The sequence below is a fragment of the Monomorium pharaonis genome, chromosome 9 (assembly GCF_013373865.1).
Source record: "Monomorium pharaonis isolate MP-MQ-018 chromosome 9, ASM1337386v2, whole genome shotgun sequence".
NCBI classification, from domain to species: domain Eukaryota; kingdom Metazoa; phylum Arthropoda; class Insecta; order Hymenoptera; family Formicidae; genus Monomorium; species Monomorium pharaonis.
The window spans coordinates 12,614,445-12,638,900 of NC_050475.1; the positions used below are offsets into that span (position 1 = coordinate 12,614,445).

A 24,456-nucleotide genomic window follows, 5' to 3' on the forward strand; every position below is an offset into this window, starting at 1 on the left:
AGATTTACACGTGACATTTCTATTAATATGTCTACTAAAATATTTTCACTTGCATCTCTTTTAATATATGCATTTATTCCTTTTTCCATATTTGTAAATTTTTTTTAATACGAATAAACTTGAAATATACATAAAAAATACAAATATTAAGTTTGAATCAAACATACATTATATTTTCTCTTTTAGGTTACGCGTTACGTATTTCAAATTTACCTCACATTGTACTGCTTCGTACTGCTTTGCACATTACCCACTCGGCATGTAATGTTTCTAAAATATTTTATTTGAAATGTTACACTGTAGACAGCAATATCACAGAAATATTTCACGACTATTTCTGCAACACTTCTGTTTCAATGTCCGCGATCATTCCAAGTGCAATCTTTTTGAAAAATTTTAGTAATATTTCGATAATATTACTGAAACATTTCCAAAGCATATGCAGACAGCAGAAACATTTCAGAAAATATTTTAAATACATTTTATCCAAGAAATTGCAGATACACTTAAAAAATATTATTGTAATATAATAATAACTAAAACAGGATCGATGAAATTGTTAAATGTGAAGATAAAAATGAAATTGCCTATATTGGTTTATAGCGGGTTTTGGTACTGAATAATTTGTGTAATTTTTACTATTTTTTATATGAACCCACTAAACACCAAGTTACATGTAACGTACCTGTTAGTTGTAATTTCCCACTCAACAATGTAATTGTAATATAACACGTGTGTTATATTGCAATTATATTATTGAGTGGGAAATTACAACTAACAAGCACGTTACATGTAACTTTGTGTTTGCTGGGAACTATGTCGTATTCTTGTCAGTCTATTCAGTGACTATTTCAAGACCGATAAAATGCGCACAATTCATATACATGAGTTAGAAATAATAAAAATTATACCAAAATTTTTTAGCACCAAGATCTGTTATAGATCAATATAAGCAATCTTATTTTTATGTAATATAACAGTTTTAAAATATATTTTAAAAACGTTTAATACATTGATTATGTTAATAAAAGTTTACTTTAATAAAGGTTTATAAATTTGCATTATTATAGAATGTGTAACAGAACACTTCCATTTTGTCATAATTTTTTAAATCTTTATTTTGTTTTAGTAATATTAAAAAAAAGATATTTATTTTATAACATTACAAAAAAGTAATACATCGTAAAAAGAGACTTGTTACATGAGAAAATAATAAGAAAAGATAAATAAATATTTAGAGTGAACGCTCTAAAGTGTACAATAGCTAGAAAGATAGAAAGGATTGAAGTAAAAGTCTCATATTATTTTGCAATGTTGCAATAATAATCAAGATATTGATTTTTTTAATTTATATGAATGAGAACGCATCGAGGAAACTATAAGTGTTGAAAAGGTAATATCTCAGTAATTATTGCAATAAAGTATTAAATATTTATAAAGTATTAAATAAAATAATATATGCACATTAGTATTTTTTAATTGTTTATTTCATGTATACTTTAAGGTTATCATTATTAACTATATAATTATATAGAGAATATGTTTTTATGTCAATTTTAAACATTCAGAAATGTTTCTGAATCATTAATTTGCAATATTTCTTGTGCAATATTGCAGAAATTTATTTTCAGCAATTTAAATTTTTATTACCTACACAATCCTTCAGAAATTTTTTAGAAATACTTTAAATGCAACGCTGCGTTTGATATTTTGCAGAAATATTCATTGTGTAAGAAATATTAATATTACTTTATAATTTTCCAGAAATATTTTTGAAATAATGCATTTGTCACATTTCTTTTGTAATATTACAGAGCCATACAAATATGAAAGCAAACTTTTTTATCTTCTCTCAAAGATTTCAGAAATATTGCATTTGCATTATTATAAAAATATGGTGCAGACTTATTTTTAAAATATTTCACATGCAAAGTTACAATTAAAATATTAACGAAATTTTTATGTACCATTTTCAAATATTACAATATTTCAACAACATTACTTGCCGAGTGGGTATGCACTACCTCCAGACCTAGGGCAAGCAGTTTAGCAAACTCTTGCACTAACAAAGGAACGGACAGAACTGTTTCTCACTGATTTTAATGAGCTTTGTATATGTTGTAGAACATAAAAAAATATTACATCCGTATTTTTTTTTTGCGGCGTATCTCGACGTTTAGGGGTTGAAACCACCCCTCGAAAATAACGCGTTTTTTCGTTTTTGGCGAATATCTTTGAAAATATAAGGTTTATGAAAAAATGATTTATACAAAAGTTTTATGGTATTTTATACTCTTTACAATAGTATATTTAGATTTTCCAAAAATTTCAAACTTTTTAATTTACCCCACCCTCATCCCTTTTTTTGAAAATTTTGAAAATTTTGTCAGAACAAAAATTAAAGAGCATTAAAGCCAAATCCATCCAAATATAATAATATATGGGTTCCATTATTTTCAATTATTGGCAAAACGAGATGATAATCTCGTGCTATAGGCGCCGCGCTAGAAGTTGCGTTATTTCTTTAGTCGCCTCACATTCAATAACTGCCTCTCCTGCGTATATTTCTATATTAGAACATAAAAACCTTAATTACATAATACTCAACGTATTACACGACATAAACTATAAATGCATATATATATGTATAACAAAAGTAGCATATATATACATATGTGCGTACGTACATTTTCATTGTTACAAATGCGAATATAGATTAATATAAAGCAAAATATTTTTTTAATATTTAAAACAGTAAATACAATATTAAGAGAGAAGTATAAAATATAAACTGCAATAACTATTTGCATAATTATATTATTTACATTACACTATATGCCCGGGAAAAAAGGTTTATATCTAATTATGTATAATTATATCATATTATATATAATTACATATAATAAGATCAATTTATACATTAATTTATATATAATTATATCAAAATATTTATAACTTTATATAAAATTATGCAACATTATATTTTTGAGTGGATAATTATATCAAAATTGTATCAAAATATTTATAACCCCATATTGAATTATACAACATTTTATTAAAATTACTTTTCGAGTAAATAAATATATATAATTATATCAAGATATTTAAAAACCCATATCAAGAGACACGGTAGTGTCTCGCGCCAAGTAAACGCGCAGCGCGAGACCACCGTACATTTACGCGAGTACGCGACTTGCGAGCACCTGAGATTATCAGATCTCAATAACGATTTAACCGATCGAGTTCTAACTAGGTTCAGTCGAAAGCTTGGGTTTGATTTATAAAAAAAAGTTTTCATTTTTTTTCTGCGTGCTCTACGAGCGGAGATATAGCGACGCAAAGTCTAAAATCCAAATTTTTTAATTAAGATACGTCGTCGGTCTTTGTCGAGTACACGAATTCAACACGAGAGGGCTGTTCTAAGACTTACCTGTGACAGTTTCTTATAAAATATATACTGCATATTGATATGATGATAAATTGCTGTCATTCATGATATGATCGTTTTGTGAGAGTAAAGAATAAATATTAAGTGATATATCTGTAAATCGTACGGTTAATAATTTCTTATAAGAAAAGTCTCGTAGATTTGATGAGAAGTGCGCGTTCGTAGTCAAATATACTTTGACGTTAGCAGACGAATCCGCGGCGAGTTTCACGGCGATAATGTGACAGTTTGGGATTAAGAGGATGCTAAAGCCGTGTGTTTTACCGACATTCTGTATTTATCACTTAATTTCGAATTGAATTTACAGAATTGATAATCCTTTTACACTTTTAAAGTACGTACACAAATGAACCCGGGGACGATTAGATAAAGACCAAAAATGCAAAAAATTTTTTAAAGTTTATTTGTTCATAAAAATATTTGCTTCAAAATACAAGTTATGTAGCTTATACGTACAAATAAATGGTGTTCCCGGGTTCGGAATAGATTGAGGAATAAGATTATAATCGTCAAATTACGATTACAAGCCGTACAAAAAAGATATTTTAAAAATAGAAGCGCTTAAATGAATAAAATTTTTGATCACATAAATATGTTTTTTTACGGCTTGTAAACGTAATTTGACAAATATAGTCTTATTCCTTCTATTCCAAACTGCGAGACACCATTTATTTGTAAGTATAAGCTATATAACTTGTATTTTAAAGCAAATTTTTTCATGAACAAGGATAAATAATGACTCTGCATTATCGACCTCAATCAAGTTTGATGGGCAGTTTAGCATCCTCTTAATGATGTGACATGCGCGAGGTTAATGGCGAGCAAGTTTTTATTTAGTTTCTGTACGCATATTACATTGAGGAAGATTATAGTATAACGTACTATCCGTTATACAATAAGATAAGTATATTACCCAGTGAACACATTTTATAGCGGCAATATAACATGGAATAACATGGACGTTACATGTAATTTAACATTGTTATTCTTGTGATATGTAGGTGCTATATGACATGGAAATAACCTGTTACGTAATATTTGTTATACGCAAGTGATCTAGCTGTTATACATCGTTTTGGCGTTACAGTTATTCAACAAAAATTGTATAATCGTAACATAACACGTTCGTATCAATGTTATTACGGAACGATGCGTCGTAGTTGACTCAGAAATCAGACATTATAACATCCTGAATAACAGATCTATTTAATAATAAAAAAAATTATTATAAAGATAATGTTTTCAAAAATAACGGTTGGTCTACAATTACTGCGCACAAAAAATGCACAAAATCTAAATTCATCATGTGCTGAACAAAAACAGAATAATAAATGTATACTATTCAATTTTTCTTAGAATTATGATCTATATAGTTAACCATCTAATTAATCATTTGAACGCTTCAAAGATTAGTGCTAAATAGATCGCAATTTCCATCAAATTATTAAGGTTATGGAAAAATATGAATTTAACAATGAAATTAATAAGTAAATAAATTAATGCTATTTATTTTTAATATGTTTTGCAAAATTTAATTGCTTTTATAAAAAATAATATAGTCGCGTCAGTTTACATATAGGTACATGTAAACAATAACAAGTACCCATATCGATGAGTCAAATTGGCGTAGCAGGTAGAGTACAAGGTTCGTCATCCTAAGGTCCCGGGTTCAAACCTAGCCTAGCAGCAACAAGAATAAAATAAAAAATTACATAATTTAAATTTAATTAATTAATAAAAATTTATCCTAAATGTAGTATGTGCTGTTGATAAAAATAATTTAAAAAAAATGAAATTTTTATTTTATTTTATTTTTCTTTGTAACTGTTGTGCAACGGTTAGATAACATGTAATTATAACATGTTATATTGCTGAGTCGGAAATTGTAACTTACATGTAAGTTACGTGTAATTTCAGAGTAACGTAACCTGTTATATTCGGTTACATTGCTGTTACACTGCTGCTATATTACTGTGTTCACTGGGTATATAAAATTTTTATTTTTTTTAATGAAAATAATTATTTTGAGATAAGTCAATATACTTTGTGCCATGTTTTATTTTTAGTTATATATTAAAAGAAAGAGGAAGAAACACTGTATTTGAAGGTAAAGGAGAATAGAAGAAGAACAGATAAAAGAAAGAAAGAGTCGGTAAGGAGAGAGAGAGAAAAAAAATTTTAATAGTTAGGAAAAATTAAGAAGGAAAAGTAAGAAGAATAAAATAAAGTCACATATATACACATATAAATAAATTATAATTAATGTATGTTAAAAAGAGTGTTATTCTCAAATTGAAAGAAAAGGAGAGAAAGAGAGAGAGAGAGAAAAAGAAAGAAAAGAATATCATTGTAATAATATTTACATATATGTATGTATGTATGTATGTATATAAATTTAAGTATGTATGTGTGTACATATATATATACATATACATATATACAGGGTGTAATGTAATCGGAAGCCATCCCGTAATGGAAAGATAGACGGGATTGAGATGAACATAAAAGTCCAATATTGTCTTGGGTTAGGTCTATCAATAATCGAGATATAAATTTTTCAAATTGTACGAATGAGAGCGCGCCGTGTGAAGAGCCGAGACGCTCGAGCTGTAGCGCGGCCCACTGTGTCGAGCATTGGCTGCCGGCGGCGGGAGAAGCGGTGCCGCTGCCTGTGCTTCGCCGTCCTCGCGTCTCACCGCACCGCGCCAACACTCGTGGCGATGGCAGCTATGCACATTCGCGATTACTTGACAAATTAAGAGTTAGCAAAGATATGACAAATTAAATCCGTAATAAACTGCTGTGATTAGAAAATCGAAAAAGCGAAAGCGATAGATACTTATGGAATCTACAAATAATCTAATTTCTATCGTAATTGTAAATAAGTAAATTAATAAAAGTTTTTCGTACATTCACGAAAGATTCTTTCTTTTTCTTAAATATCTTATTTACAGTATCATACAATTCTAACTTTGTTTCTTATCGAATTGTGTCGTACTGTTAAATCCTTGATGAAAACATTAATAAAAAATTACCATAAATTCACGATGGATTCTTAAAGTGATAATTTTCTTTTATAAGTGTATTATAATATTTGCCGCATCAAATTCTCTCATCGTTTCTTATTGTTTTTTTTCCATAGAATGTTAAATTAACGAAGGTTTATCACGATTAATATGTACGATTGATTCTTCATACATTCTCATTTCGTAAATATAATATTTAATTAGAAAATTATAAAATGCGCGGTATATCCATATAATATGTTACACTCATTGTTCATAACACGATAGAAAAATATCTCTTGATGTAACGATTTCCAAATAGATTATGCCTTCTACGATAATTATGCTTAGAGATGTTCAATATCAAATATTATTAATATAACGAAGAGTTTTTCTTTCATAACGATAAGGAACTCGGAATTTCTTTTATCTTTAATTACATTATTACGACAGATTTTTACTGATTGATTCAGATTAGATATCAAGAAAAATACAAAAATCTAATTGATTTCTCTTTCGTAATCCATTACTTGTCTGAATAAAAAAAAAAAAAAAAGAATTTCAAGAAGTGATATCATTGTCTATCGTTCTCTCGTTTTCTGTTAGGAAAGTATATTTTCTCGTTGGAATATGACAAAATATCTACGGAGACATCGTGTTTAATAGTTCTGTTGGAATATTTCGTAAACTTAAGTCCTCTATTGTATAATTACGAAAGAAAACGCTTTGTTGTTAACCATACTGGTGACATTAACATCTCCAAGTATAATTATGATCGTATCGTATAATTTATCACGAAATCGTTAGATCAGGCATGATACAAGATATTTAAGAAAAAGAAAGAATCTTTCGTGAATGTACGAAAAACTTTTATTAATTTTATATATATATATATATGTATGTATGTATTATATTTGTCACTTTTTTGTAATATTAAGAAACAGTCAAATATGAAAGCAAACTTTTTTTGTTTCTAAAGGATTTCAGAAATATTTGCAGTTTTATAAAAACATGAAGCAAATACATTTCTGAAATATTTAGGATGAAAAGTTATAATTAAAATGTTAATGAAATATTTCTATACTATTTCCGATCGTTAAAATATTTCACCAATGTTACATACCGTGTGGGTTACTACTTTTGTTATATATATGCATTTATGCTTTATACCGTGTAATACGTTGAGTATTATGTAATTAAGATTAATCCGTTTTTGTGTTCTAATATAAAAATATACGCAAGAGAGACAGTTATTGTGACGCGACTAAAGAAATAACGCAACTTCTAGCGCGACGCCTATAGCACGAGATTATTATCTCGTTTTGCCAATAATTGAAAATAATGGAACCCATATATTATTTTACTTAAATAGATTTGGCTTTTAATGCTCTTTAATTTTTGTCCTTACAAAATTTTCAAAATTTTGAAAAAAGGGATGAGGGTGGGGTAAATTAAAAAGTTTGAAATTTTTGGAAAATCTAATGAAGGTGATTTGTTGGATCCAAAAGTAAGAGCCAATCATTTTCATGTTACTTAGCCGCTCAATGAGCGGTTGCGCTACTAAATGCATCAAATGCTGTCAGTGAATTTTGGAACACGTTGCATGACCCAAGAGAACTAGGACCTAGTTTCATAGCACTTTTTAAAAACAATATTCATTTTTAATGTTGTTTTGAAATAGGTTAAAAGTATTTATTTGATACTTTATTCATATTTTTTTTATTCGATATTTTTATATCGAAAAAAATGTCGAATATTCGATAATATCGAATTTCGATGAACATCTCTACCTTTAGCTCTCCGCGTTTGTAAATTTATATTATAAAATCACCGTTTTCATTGTTTAATCGCAATCTATGTAAAAGTCGTTTTCGTTTATTTATTGTCGAGATCTGTTACCTGTGCCATATCACAAACAAGGTTACTGTAACTCATTATTACAATAAATTATCAGATCTTTAAATATTAAAAAGAAATGAGTTATTTCGCCTGCTCTTCCTCACTTCTTCTTCTGACCCCGGCTAACTGCATATTCGCGTTCAAAATTCAGGTTGTTTTTAAATTACACATTTTTCTATTTTTTTGCAGTATAATTTTTGTGATCGCGCGCAAATTGAAGACAAATCTAACGATGTGTAAGTGTAAGACTCTGCACTCGCGCACTCTCTTAAACAATTACGAATTGTTTATTAAGAGAAACCAATCTCCGTTCTTGTTGTGCGCGACACACACACACACACACACACACACACACACACACACACACACACACAATATGCAAAATCTGACCGGCAACCTTCACGTGGTGCACACTGGATAACGCTATTGCCAATGGTAAATATCATTTTCCAAAAAAATGTAAGGTTGACTTTGTAACTTGGTCAAAAGACTGTAGAAAAATTGTTGAAAAAGCATTGTAAACAATTACAGCAACTCCAAGAATGAAAAACACATGGAATAAAAATGTTTCATTCTATGAACGTTAGTTTTTATTACTGAGGAGTAATCGTCTATAAAATTTTGCTTTAGCGATGTGATTGCTTTTCACAACATTGAATTAGATAAAAACCGTAAAATATGTCATGTTTTCGAAAAGTAAATCTATGAAAAAATCAATAATAATATTCGAAAATTCAAGCTTTCAGCTTTCCATCGTTTCTTTGCAAAGCGCTGTACGTAGATTTGTTCACGAGTAATAAGCGATGAAAATCAAAATGACCTTTTTTTTAAATCTCAATAACTCAATCAAAAAAATCGCACAGCAATAAACAACTACTTAAAATAAAGGAAAAAGATCCCGCCATAAGATGCAAATGACAGAAATTCTCTATATTTTTCAAGATGCAGTGCAGCAAAGTCGTAATTAAAATTTTTATTTTAACGAGTCAAGTAGTTTAATATTATGCCATGTAGGTAAAAAAAAGATAATGAAATTATAAAAAAGCGTTTGAAAGAAGAAGTTTCAAGTTTTAAAACGCTTTTTGGATTTTGTTTCTGCGATTCTTTACTGAGTTTTAGCGGTTTAAAATATTCTAAATTTTCAATATACAAAAAGTGTTTCCTATTTTTTTTTAGTGTATATAATTTGCGTATATAATTTAATTTTAATAAAACGTATTTTTTGTTTTATCTTTTTTATAATACCTATTCTTTATTTTAAAAGTAAAAGAAAAAAATATGAATCAATACTTACCGTTACAGAAGACTAATAAAAGCAATTTTAAAATTGCGGTCTGCACAATCATTTTGAAAAGGAATTTCTGCGACCACACCAGTTTTATGTATTTAATAAGTGCGCAATTTAGTTCCCATGGCTGTTCTATAATTAAACACGACGAGAAAGATTAACGATTTTATTATCTTTTTTTGAAGATAACTTTGATCCACTAAACTATTAATTTTACTGTAATTTTTTTAATTATCGCTTACAAAAGTCTAAAATTTTTTTATTTTAATACTAAATTTTTCGAAAAAATGTAATTAATAGCATAAGATGTAATTTAAAAAACAACTTTTTTATAAAATAACCCTGGTAGAAATTCATGCAGTTTGACTGACTACTTACTATTTAGTATTACAGAAATCTCTTTATATACAAAAATACTGTATAGAAACTGATTAAATATTTATATACCAATTATTTAGCAGTTTTATTATACAGTATGTGGGTAAAATCTTTACAAGATTTTTGATTTGTTAATAAAGTTTCTAACCAGTTTTTTACGAGTTAAATTATGTATACTCATAAATGTGCATGTTAATATTATTTATACAAATAATACATACAAAATATATACTTTTATTATATGTAAATAATTGTAAATAGTTAAAATTGCGTAAAATTAAATAAAAGTGTGTTAACGCGTACAAAAATATAGAGCTAAAAAAAGAAAACTTGCAGAATTAAGACAGCTTCAAATTTCTGTCACAAAAATGTCAATCGAGATTAAAAGCAATAAATGTAAAAAATTTAATGTAAAAAATGAGCAAGTGACATACATAAATGAAAGAAACATGAGTAAAAAGAAATTTTATACTATATTTTATTAATTTTACTTCTCTTACTACTAATACTAATAATACTAATTGTATTTGTTAGGATTGGTTAGAAAATTATTCGAATTATTCTAATAATATTACTGAAAGTAATTGTAATAGTAGCTTTGATTTAGAAAGTTTGAAAGATTTTAATGAAGATATTAACTCAGATTTAAATAAAAACTGTGAGCAAAATAGATTTAATTTTAACCAAGACTTTAATAAAGTAAACGAGTTACAAAAATGGATAGTATCATGTAGAATACCTCATCTATGTACATAATGATAAATTATTAAAAATATTAAGACACAAATTATTGCCAACATTTACAAAATGTACAAAAACATTTTTGAACATCACATTTGCAGTATACAAGGTAGAAGATATGAAAGACTCAGATAATTCTATGGGCGAATTTACATATTTAGTATTACAAGACTGTGTAAATCTGATTTTACATCAAAATCGTGAATTAAAATTACTATTTAACATAGATGATATGAAACTATACAAAAGTAGTAACAGAACACTTTGGCCAATTTTATGTAAAGTATATTCTGAATCTGATATTTACAAGCTTTTTACAGTTGCTTTATATTCAGGAACATATAAACCAAAAAGGATTGAAGAATATTTGTATAAATTTATTTGCGAAATTAATGAATTACTTTACAAGGGATCAATTATTGAAAAAATACATTTTTCGATTAAGATAAAAGCCTTTATTTGTGACACTCCAGCACGTTTGTATTTAAAGTGTGTGAAAGGACATATGTCATTTGACGATTGTGAAAGATGTCATATAAAAGGTCAAAAACATGAAAACACAACTGTATTTTAGATATTTATTGTAAAAAACGTACAGATACAGAATTTCGCAATTTTACTGATATAGATCATCACACTGGAGTATTTGCACTTATTTATGTGGAACCAAATATAAATATGATTAGTATCATTTCGTATTAGATCCAAAGCATTTGTTTGATGGAGTTCTGAAGAGATTATTAGATTTTTGGATATGCCATAAAAATATAAAACTAAGTATCATGGAAAGTAGTGAACTCGATCGGCGAACTAATTTGATAAGAAAATGGATTCCGTATGAATTTGATAGGAAATTCCACAGCACTAAACATTTTGAGAAATATAAGGCAGCAGAATACAAACTTTCTTATTGTATTGTGGTCTAATTGTTTTAAAATTCATTCTTGATGATTTCAAATATAATCATTTTCTATTATTACATGTTGCATATCGTTTATTATCTACAAAAATAAACAATGAATTTGTTAAATATGCAAGAGAATATTTAAAAACTTTTATTGTTGTTGCTAAAGACTTATACGGAAAACAATTTATTACAATAAATGTTCATAATTTATGTTATAATACAGATGATGTTAAAATTATGAATTCCCGGGAAAAAAGTTCATATCTAATTATGTATAATTATATCATATTATATATAATTACATATAATAAGATCAATTTACACATTAATTTATATATAATTATATCAAAATATTTATCATCCAATAAATAACTCCATATATATCATATTATTCAAAGTTATATTAAAATTTTTTTAATTTAAATTATACACAAATTTATACATAATTGTATTAAATTAGATACAATTATATGTATATATACTTTTATGTTTGATTAAAATATATATAATAACGTGTTTGCATTAAATTTGCATAAAAATACCATTTTTATACTATAGAATAAGTAATTTTATTTTCATATGTATGCGCGCGCACACAGAGTTTATCGTTCACATAATTGAAGCACAGAGATAGCACAGATATTTAAAAAAAAACTCAATAATATGTCATCAATTATGAATCCTTTTTGAGATGCAAAAAGAATTATTTTTATAAAAAAGATCTCAAAAAGAATTCATAATTGGTGACATAATTGGTGACATACAATTGAGTTCTTTTTGAACTCTGTGTGCTATCTGGGAAGATTAATTTCTATTGCATATTATAAATTTTATAATTTATAATATTTTATAATTTTAGACAAATTCTAATTAAAAAATATTTTTTATTAATAATGTTGATTTATTTTATTGCAAAATTTAAGCAATATTTTTTTATATGTGTATGAAATACTTTATATAAAAATGTTTATGTAAATGAATACATGTATAAATAAATAATCTTTTATTCATAAAAATATATTTTAATTTACCATATTTACCACAAAAATGTGGTCCATTAAAAATTTGATCTAATTGTATTTAAAAACATATAATTATATCTAATTATGTGTGCATATAAAGTATACATAATTTGATTTAATTATATACATATAATTATAAACAATTTTATCTATTTGTATCTAATTAGATCAGGTCAAAATCCATACGTATTTAGATCTACAAAGTTATAAAAATTTATATATAATTAGATATATACATTTTTTCCGGGCAGAGAGAAAAGTTTTTCGGATTTAATAAATTTTCTTAAAAAGGATTCGTTACTGAAGCTAAAATTTAGCCATGACAGCTAAGATGTGTCTTTAAGACGTAATGAAAAATGCATACGTCCCGAAAGCTCACTACGATAGCATAGGTTGATCCGGTTTCTGTCACCGTGGATGGTCTGCTTATGTAGCCTTTGAAGTGTAAGTTGCATTAGGAGAAAGATGCCACGTGCGTCGCACAGCGGCAATTCGCGAACTACATACTTTTTAAATTTATATAATATATAATGTTAGGAATTTAATTACATTTACCATAATTGTGATTGCATTTATTATATAAAAATGGTTAATTCGATTGACTATTTCTATTTAATATTCTACTATATTATTATTTTAAATTATTATAATTTATAGTAAAATTTTTATCCTGTTTGGCACAACTATACATATATGGTTATTTACACTAACATTATAGCAATAATAACTATAAAAATGATATTTGCAACTATAATTATTTTACTATGCAATTATAATTGCAAATACTAGACACTTTTCTCTCAGTGTATATGCACACATAATTAGATATAATTGAGAAATTGAACGAACTTACCTGAAGTGAAGTTCGATTACAATTATGCTGTCTCGTCCGGATGGATACTATGTAGTGCGTTCCGTCGTGCTGTCCCAACAGGTATTTTAACAAGAATAAAAAAGCGCGCGCGCCACTTTATCGGCCACGATCGCGTCTCTTCATCGGTCGCGCTCCCGTGGACCGCGCCGGCTCAAACGCTTCATTATCTTAAAGCTGACAAATCTGAATTTAGGGAAAGCGGGAGCGAGGGACCGTCCATCCGGACGAGACAGCATAATTGTAATCGAACTTCACTTCAGGTAAGTTCGTTCAATTTCTCAATTATGCCACGTCTCGTCTGGATGGATACTATGTAGATTTTTAAAGCTCAGATTTGTCTATAAACTGAAAATGAGTTTTTATTAAAGTTGCGAACAATTTTTCAAAATAATTACAGTCGTAAGAATACAGAAAGGCTGAAGGAACTAACAATACACAAAACAAAACTTGAAAGTCAAAAATAATAAAAAATTTAAGTATTGAGGATCGCTGTCTGAAAAGCAGGATCTCTAATGATAGGCCGATTATAGAATCGAGCAAAGGTGTCTGAAGTATTAGACCACCCTGCAGTACAGCAAATCTCATCTAGATTAATGCCCTTGCTGGCCGCAAGGGAAGTTGCGGCATAACGCGTAGAATGTGCTGAGAAAATAGAGACATCTATTCCTGCCGCATTCAGCTCTGCCTTTACCCAGCGACCTAAAGTTTGAGAGGATACTGGCCTATGTGGAGACCGAAGAGAAATAAACAAAGACTCGCAATTCTCACCACGGAGATTGCGAGTAAGATCATGTAAAATTTTATTAGCGAGAAGATGCAAAGTTCTGGTCTGTCACGAAAAGGTTTAAAAGTGAGCAAGGGTTGAATTCTGCCGATACCCGAAGTTTTAAGCCTCGCTAGTATTTTAATAACTAAAGAATGAGAGAAAATGATATTGGAAATGGTGATAGCCGCAAGAGTCTGCATTCTCTGAGCAGTCGTAAGGGTAAGCAGAGTAGTTAACTTTCTCGACACAATTTTAAGTGAAAGCCCCTCATGAAGATATAAGGTGGCAAAATGCGTAATAACTGGGGATGGATCCCAAACAAAATTATAGCGAGAACGTTGAGGTTTAAGCGCAGCCACTCCTTAAAAAAATCTCTTAACTAGAGGGTGAGAACGTAACTTATTTGAGGAAAGGAGAGAAATAGCAGAGCGGTAAGTATTTAGAGTAGAGTATGAATCGACCTCTGACAAGGTAGTAGCCAAAAAATTTAAGAATGACGAAATTGGAGGGCAAAAACAATTAATTTGGTTCTGTTTACAAAAGAACCACCACTGCTTAATAGGCCTGGAGTACTGGTCTGTTGTAGCTCTTATAATGGATGCAAGTATTACATCTATGGCTGGTGCGGGCGTACCCTTGATCAGGAAGGCTTGGCGGATAATTTCGCGGCTACCAGGGAAATCCTGCTCCAGGCTGGGTGGATTTCTCTGAAAGGGGATGACAATGTGTTAGGATCAAAACGGATTGACTGTTCAATAATGAGGTGATTGAAAAGAGGGAACCATGGTTGGGCTGGCCACCATGGAACAACTAAGACTCCCTCCGCTTTATCATTAATAATTTTTTGTAACACTCTTAGAATAAGGACAAATAGTGGAAAAGCATAGAAATAAAATTTGCTCCAGTTAACAGAGAAGGCGTCCACGGTGTAGGCTAGAGGATCTGGAAACCAAGAAATGAAAAGTAAACATTTGAAGTTAATTGAAGACGCGAATAGATCGACGTCTAAAGGGCCAAAGCGAGAGTCAATCCTGGCAAAGTAGCTTTGTTGAAGTGACCATTCCGTTTCCTCTGAGATGGTCCGAGATTCAGTGTCGAAATTCTGCGAAGACGGAATATAAGCTGCATAAATAAATAAGTTTCGTTCAGCACACCAGCACCAAATCTCATGGGCCAAACTAGACAGATGGGGAAATTTAATTGACCCCATACGATTTATGTAAGAAAGAGCAGTAGAATTATCTACTCTTAAGAGAATGTCACTGTCTCTCAAATGCGACGCGAAACATCGCAGAGCATGAAAAACTGCAAGAAGTTCCAAATAATTAATATGATTTTGTTTGTCATCTGATGACCAAAAACCATGGGTACGCGCATCGCCACAAACGGCACCCCATCCCGTTAAAAAGGCGTCCGTGAAGATCTCGAGACTAAAAATACCTGATCTAATAAAATTGCGTTGAGAAGGATCCGAGAAGACATCTTTCCACCATAAAAGATCATCCTTGATCAAAGATGGAAGAAGCATTTCCGAATCAAAGTCATCATCTGCAGATGAAAGCGCTAGAAATTTAGTTCTCTCCAAGATCTTAGTATGCAGAAGGTCATATTGAACAGCTGGGCAAACTGCAGAGAGCCAATAAAACTAGCCAAGAAGCGAATCTTACATGATTTTTTGTTTAAAATAGAAAGTGTTGCTTGGAGAAAATTATGCCTCTTATCTGTCGGGATAGAAAGTGAGAAAAAACTGTTTCGAAAATCAGACCTAGAAAACGAACAGATTTAGCTGGAATAAGAGCACTTTTATGATTATTGATAATAAAACCCAAGGACGATAGAAAAGATGATGTCGCTGAGACATTCCTGATAAGAAGATGCAATGAGAAGAAAATCGTTCAGGTAAACGACCGAAAGAAAGCCTCTTTCTCTGAGAGTAGACACCGGCTTTAGGATCTTGGTGAAAATATACGGAGCTGACGCAAGGCCAAATGGGAGGACCCTGAATTGAAAGAGCTGGTTCTGAAAACGAAAACGTAGAAATCTTCTGTCTTCGTAGGCAATGGGCACTAGAAAATATGCATCCTGTAAATCAATAGTAGCCAGAAAGTCATGGGATGAAAGAAGACGAATAACTGTTTTCCAGTCCTCCAACTTAAAATAAGAAGCCACAATAAAATTATTAAGACGTTTTAAGTTTAGAATAAATCTCCAGCCACCCGATGACTTTTTAATCATAAAAAAGGAGGAAAGAAATTGACCCTCGCAATCGGCAACTCTTTCAATAGCTTCAAAATTGCAGAGCCTGGTGACTTCACGGAGGCAGATTTTTTCTTCCAAAGTAGATAGATGAACCGAAGGTTCAGCATTCTGAACGGACGGGTGAGATCTAAACGGTAAACGATAACCGCTGACGGCCTGCAGGATCGTCTGATCTGACATAATTTTCCTCCCTTTAGGAAGAAAGCAAGATAACTTGCCCGCAATATCTACCTGAGAATTATTCACCGTCTCTTTGACCGTGACCTGGAGTAATCCGGCGACCGGCGCCTGCTGCTCGAAACCCCTGACCTCCTAGTCGCCTTTGATCTCATTCTCGGAGCAAGGGCGCGGGAGTTTCCCGAACTGGAAGGAGTTACTTGGGTTGGTTGTTTAATCGGTTGCTGAATTTTTTGTGACATTGACAAGGTTGACTTAACAATCTCTCTAGAAGATTTTTCCATCGAGGAAGCCTTCTTAATTTCTTCTCCGAACGAAGATCCAAATAGAAAGTTAACCGCTGGGATGATATCTGCCGTAGTTTTCACCAGGAAATTAAACGCCGGTTTAATTTGAGCTCTTCTAGACACGGTGAGGCGATAAAACAGATCTGCTAAAATCCTAGCTCCTTCATTGATCTTGGCGATTGCTAGGCGAACATCTGGGCTTAGAGAGCGTTGCGTATCTGGAGTCAAGAAGTCTGAGATAGCACTTCCTAATGCATAAAGAGCCGCACCTGCCTGGTCTTGATTTAGGCAGCTGAAGTCGTCTCTCTTGACTATAGAGTTATTTTTTAAAGCTGACCTACATTTAGAGTTTAGCTTGGGAGCCTTAAGAAAAACGATTTCTTCAGACGGAGAGAATATTTTCAACAAGGTCTTCCGCTGATCTTCGGTAAGGCCATTGCGCGTGAGTTCGCGCCATCTTTTCAGTACCAGATCATTTAATGGTGGAGATTTCACTTCCTTCAAATCCACGTCAAAAAGTTCTCGAGAGAGAGAATCAGCGGAATCATCCTCCAAATCCGCGGTCACGGGCATGCCGTCTCCCGCAAGGTTAGAATCACCGGGGGCAGGTCTGAGGGTAAATTTTCATTCAAGGTGGTAATACTTACAGGAACTGGAAAAAAGGGAAAGATTATTGCGAGGATCGGAAGTGGTTGTGTCGACTCCGCTGTCTGCATTAACAGAGCTGGGATGTTCGTATACACCTAAGATCAAAGAGTCTCTTGATCTTTGAAAAACAGCCGGACCTGCCAAACCGCTAATCGGGATATGCCCTGAAGAAACAGAAACGTCCTCTGGGAGAGAATCCTCCGGAGATTGCTCGCCACCGGACGCTAGGTCCTCTTGGTGTGCGAGAAAAGAGACCGCAGAGAGGTCTGGACTACTCTGGAGAAGTAACGTCGGGCGTTTTAACCTCCTTCTCCTTTAGCGCTTCGATTAAAAGCGACAGCTTCTTTTCGATGCCAGCCAGACGGTTCCTCGAAGAAAACCTTTTCCTCTTTCTCGAATTATGCGAAGACTTACCCATAACGAAGGAAAGATTGACGAAAATCTAAAAAGAAATCGGACAAGAAAAAACATACTGTTGGGAACGTACACAACAGGAAAAACAATAAAGCGTTTGAGCCGGCGCGATCCGCGGGAGCGCGCCCGATGAAGAGACGCGATCGCGGCCGATAAAGTGGCACGCGCGCTTTTTTATTCTCGTTAAAGTACCTGTTGGGACAGCGCGACGGAACGCACTACATAGTATCCATTCGGACGAGACGTAGCATAATTATATGTTTTTAAATACAATTAGATCAAATTTTTAATGGGTCCCATTTAATGGATCACATTTTTGTAGTAAATATGGTAAATTAAAATATATTTTTATGAATAGAAGATTATTTATTTATACTTGTATTTACTTACATAAACATTTTTATATAAAATATTTCATACACATATAAAAAAATATTGCTTAAATTTTGCAATAAAATAAATCAACATTATTAATAAAAAAAATTTTTTAATTAGAATTTGTCTAAAATTATAAAATATTATAAATTATAAAATTTATAATATGTAATAGAAATTAATCTTTCCAGATAGCACAGAGAGTTCAAAAAGAACTCAATTGTATGTCACCAATTATGTCACCAATTATGAATTCTTTTTGAGATCTTTTTTATAAAAATAATTCTTTTTGCATCTCAAAAAGAATTCATAATTGATGACATATTATTGAGTTCTTTTTGAATATCTGTGCTACCTCTGTGCTTCAATTATGTGAACGATAAACTCTGTGTACGCGCGCATACATATGAAAATAAAATTACTTATTCTATAATATAAAAATGATATTTTTATGCAAATTTAATGCAAACACATTATTATATATATTTTAATCAAACATAAAAGTATATATATAATTGTATTTAATTTGATACAATTATATATAAATTTGTATATAATTTAAATTGAAAAAACTCTAATATAACTTTGAATAATATGATATGGAGTTATAAATATTTTGATATAATTATATATAATTATTTATTCAAAAAAGAATTCTAATGCTGTATAATTCAATATGGGTTTATAAATATCTTGATATAATTGTATATATTTATTTACTCGCAAAGTAATTTTAATAAAATGTTGTATAATTCAATATGGGGTTATAAATATTTTGATACAATTATATATAATTATCCACTCAAAAATATAATGTTGCATAATTTGATATAAAGTTATAAATATTTTGATATAATTATATATAAGTTAATGTATAAATTGATCTTATTATATGTAATTATATAATATAATATAATTATACATAATTAGATATAAATTTTTTTTGCCGGGAATAGTTCTCTAGATATGGACAAGTGCAGAAAATTTATATATGTATACGTTAGTAGAATTTATAACAAGAGGTAAAAGACCTTTAATTAAAAAGATAGATGTTGTTCCTACTTTTTGGGTGGATTATAATTCTCAAACTAAGAAATGCTTTACACAATTTTTAAGTCCACCATATACATCAGAAAATGTAAGTAATTTACATGATTTAATACAAAATCTTGAACATTCATTGGAAGAATGGCCTACTTCTATTCTGTACATTTAAAAGAGCGTGCTAGTAAGTATTATTTGTTATATTCTATGTATTACTTATAGAATATATATTCCAAAATTTATAAATACATATTACAAATAAATACATAATATCTAACAAAGACATATCAAGAAACATTAGATAAACTTGCACGGTTAGAAAAAGAAGAACATGTATTCACATTGGAATCTGATATTAATGCTACTTCAGTTGAAAGGGAAGCAGAGGTTACCATTAAGCAAAATAAATTTAAAAAATTAGCTAAAGATCTAAAAAAAAAACGGCCGTACACAAAGTGGGTAGCAAAATTATAAATCTTCCGAACTTCGAAGGTAATTTATATTATATATAAATATCAACAATTGTAAAATGTTAATCTTGCACACCGAGAGAAAGAAATGCTGGATTCAAATAAATATTTCTTTGAATAGTACTAATAAAACATATTTTATAAAAAATCAATAATATTTATTTAAAACAAGTAATATTTTCTATAATTATATATAATAAAAAGAAAATATTACTTGTTTGAAATAAATATTATTGATTTTCTATAAAATATGTTATTAGTATTATTCAAAGAAATATTATTGATTTTCTATAAAATATGTTTTATTAGTACTATTCAAAGAAATATTTATTTGAATCCAGCATTTTTTTCTCTCAGTGTATTTTATAAAATCTTCATGCTAAAGAGTAAAAAAAAGGTTATATAATTTCTTGAAGGTTTTAATAAAAATTAATTTGGGTATAAATTCAAGTTGTCATCTGTAAACATAATCTTTCTCATCCATTTTCACTCACAGAGGTATATAACTGATATTATTCACTCATCTAGTCTTGATATCATTTATTCTCTATTGTTTTCTTATTCTCGTGGATTATCTATCTCATTCATTTGACATTTTACACGCACGCACGCACGCACGCACGCACGCACACACACACTTTCTTACCTATGACTATAACAGTCAATTATTTTTAGAAAACACATCTGAAGAGGATGTGTCCCAATTAAAGAAAAAAAAGAAGAAATTTCAAAACCAAACATTCTGTCTGAGATAAACTTACCAAAAGATTTGAAAAACAAACAGAAAGTATTAGATAATAATACTCCTGATAGCACAAAGAGTTTCAGTTATGTTGCAGAGACGTTTCAATGTTTCAATTGTGTATCATCACATTTGTAATATTTCTGAGACTACCTTTTTTTTAAACATTACATTTGCAACATTTCTGCAATCATCTTGATTGAAACTTTACATTTGAAATGTACCTGCAATGTAGTATTTTGTAATATTACAAATACAAAATTTTTGAAATCTTTCATATGATATGTTTGGCGCACATTCTCGGTAACGCGGGTACAGCGCCAAAGAGCATTATGCAAGTTACGTCTCATGTCATGGCATCCTCATATGTATATGCATATGGGTATGTTTATGGTAAATAAATATATAATTATTGTATAATTAATTTATGGTAAATAAAAAATAAAGATTTGTATGAGTAATATTTTTTAAATATTATAAATATTTCATAAATATTTTTATAATATTTATGATAAATCTTTATGATCTGTAAAATCTAAGACCACAAAAATATTTATAAAATATTTGGATAAATATTATAAATATTGTGTGCTGTCTGGAATATAATTTAGTTTTATCAAAAGAACAGAACAAAAACATTTTTATAAGTTATTTCGCATATTATTTCGCATATGTAAAAATCAGTAAAAAAAACTGTACATTTATATTTATACATACATATTAATATTTCTTTATAAATATTATTTAACTATACGTTTCATGTTTCTGACATCTATTAAACTGATCTATAACAAATATGTATTCATGAGCATCAAGTATTCATGGATCATTGCGAAGTGCTAGGTTGCGTACGATTTTCGAAGTCAAGCAATGTTGACGGCGATTCAGAGTTGGATGGGTGCAGAAATTAGACAATGCCAGATGTGACTATGGTGACTATTTTTTTTTACATTATAATTATGTTATTTCAATATTTTTCACAATGGAAGTGCTGCATATATAGGACATGTACCCAAAATATTTTCTAAAACGTCAAAATAACGGCGACTTTTACTACCTGGGATAGTCATATTCCCGTAATATTTCAGAAACGTTCTTGTGGACCAAAGCGGACATTTTGACATTGCTGCAACCTTACAGAAACATTGCAGAGACATAACGTAACGTAACTGTAATAGTTTCAACATTTTAGTGTTATGTCTCTGCAACATTGCAGAAACTTTTCTGTGCTATCAAGGATTTCTAATTCAGAACAACTAGGTACTTTTTTATATATAATATAAATATTATATTAATCAAGTAATATTTTTATTTTTTTAATTTTTTAAATAAATTTTCATAGATTCTGTAAAACGCTATAAAATAAAACGTTATTTTTACATTTTTGGTATAAAATAATTTTAGAAAATATAATTGTCTCGTATGAAAACACGAGTGATGATATGTATTTTATCAGTCAATCGGAAAGTACACAAAATATAACTACTTCAGGTAAATGCGGGGTGGTCCCGTTTGCCTACGTTCCCGATTGCCTACTGCTTCGTTTGCACACAAATTTTGCAGAAATTCCCAATTGCCGATATTCCCGATTGCCCACGTCCCGATTGCCTACTGCTTTGTTTGCACACACAAAAATAATCAAGATACAAAATACACATTGCACACGTGACGCTATTGCACTCGTGCACATTGCACACGTGACGCTATTGCACACGTGTACATTGCACACGTTATATTATCTTACTCATACACATTGCGCACGTGACGCTATTGCACACGTGCACATTGCACACGTGATATAATTACGCGCATACACATTATTGCGCACATACACATTGCACACATGACAATTACCACATGGGTTTGCGACTTTCCATGCAAAGCGAGGTCTACCTACTTTTCTTTTTATTTTTAATCTACTTTTATTTTTATTTTTAATATGGTATATCTCAAAAATTAAAGGATTTAGCTCTATAATAAGATCTATACAACTTTGTCGAGCATAAAAACCATTATCAAATCAAGGCGCTCAAGTTATTGGAATCGTGCCTTTAGAGGGTATGAACGCAATGATATCACGTGTGTAATGTGTATGAGCGTAATAATATAACGTGTGCAATGTGCACGTGTGCAATAGCGTCACGTGTGCAATGTGTATGAGCTTAACAATATAACGTGTGCAATGTGCACGTGTGCAATGTGTATAAGCGTAATTATATCACGTGTGCAATGTGCACGTGTGCAATAGTGTCACGTGCAATGTGTATTTTGCACCTTGATTTTGTGTGCAAACGAAGCAGTAGGCAATCAGGACGTGAACAATTGGGAATGTCGGCAATCGGGAATTTCTGCAAAATTTGTGTGCAAACGAAGCAGTAGGCAATCGGGAACGTAGGCAAACGGAACCCACTCATCTAAACAAATGGCTACCTTGAAATGTTAAATATTGAAATTCAACTAACTTTAAAAAATGTTTTAATAAAATAAATACCAATTTTCTGGATAAGTCTTGAATTAAACCTAAATGGATTTTACCCAAATATATTAAATAATCTAAACTAAACTTGATCATAATTTTTTCGCAGTATTTTTGCGACAAATTCTGACAAAATTTAGATGGAGCACTAGACATTTTATATTAATTCCAGATTATGTCAGTATGTTTATATGGATAAAACCTGTCTAATTAAATCTTCTTAAAAAATATATTTCAGACAAATTTTTTTTGTCTGTGAATACAGCATTTATCCGTATTGTTTAATTTTTGCTAAGTTAGACTGTTAGGATTAAACAAATCTTAAATATAATTTAGACTAATTGTTGCTTTGAATTGTTAAATATTTTGACTAGACTGAAAAAAAAATTTGGTTGAATTAATTGGAATTTCAGTAGATTTCAAAAATTTTTAATAAAGAGTAGAAACCGATTTTCTGGATAAATTTTTAATAAAGAATAGAAACCGATTTTCTGGATAAATCTCAGACTAAATCTGGATGGATTTTATCGAAAAATATTAAATAATTTGAACTAGATTTGGCCATAATCTCAACGCAATATTTTTAGGACAACTTCTGATAAAATCTAGACAGACTACTAGACGTTTTGTACTAATTCCGGATTATATCTTGACGTTTACATGTACAAAATCTGTACAGTTATACTTAATTAATCAAAAATTTGTCTAGTATGCATCTAGTATGCATCTTGTCTATACTGTTCAACTGTTGTCAAGTTGGCCCGCCAAGGGCGTAATGGAATATGCTTACAATACAAACAGAGTTTAAATTAAGAAATGTATGTGGAACCACAAGATATTCTTTCTTAAAAGATATAAGATTTTCTATTTCATGCGAAAGTACTCTTTAGTGAAAATTTGAAAACATTAAAATGCAGCCTGGCATATTAGAATTTGCAGATGCTTTGCAGTAAAAAATGAGTATTTATTTTTAGTGTTCAATATTGGAAAAATATATTATTATGCATATTACAATTATATTAATATATTTCATATATTACACATAAATGAACATGAACGTGAATCTGTATTAATGATAGGCAAGAAGGCACTTTTCCCATCACTTACGTTTGACCGATCTTCTGGTACTGTTATGAAACGACCAACTATTCCGAATGCAAAAGGTAAATTGAGCAAAATAGCCACTCATGCTTTAATATTTATGATATGTGGTTTATTAAGCAGTTGGAAACAAAC

The 24,456-nt window shown here is 30.1% G+C and overlaps 1 protein-coding gene across 1 annotated transcript in view; it reads right to left on the reverse strand.

Annotated features, from left to right (window-relative positions):
• Positions 1 to 24,456, reverse strand: part of LOC105837398 — a 90,463-nt gene that overhangs the window by 55,113 nt on the left and 10,894 nt on the right. The window contains exon 2 of the mRNA XM_036291929.1: positions 9,647 to 9,772. Coding sequence (XP_036147822.1) covers positions 9,647 to 9,698 — 52 coding nt within the window. The 5' untranslated portion in view covers positions 9,699 to 9,772. The remainder of the gene's footprint in view (positions 1 to 9,646; positions 9,773 to 24,456) is intronic.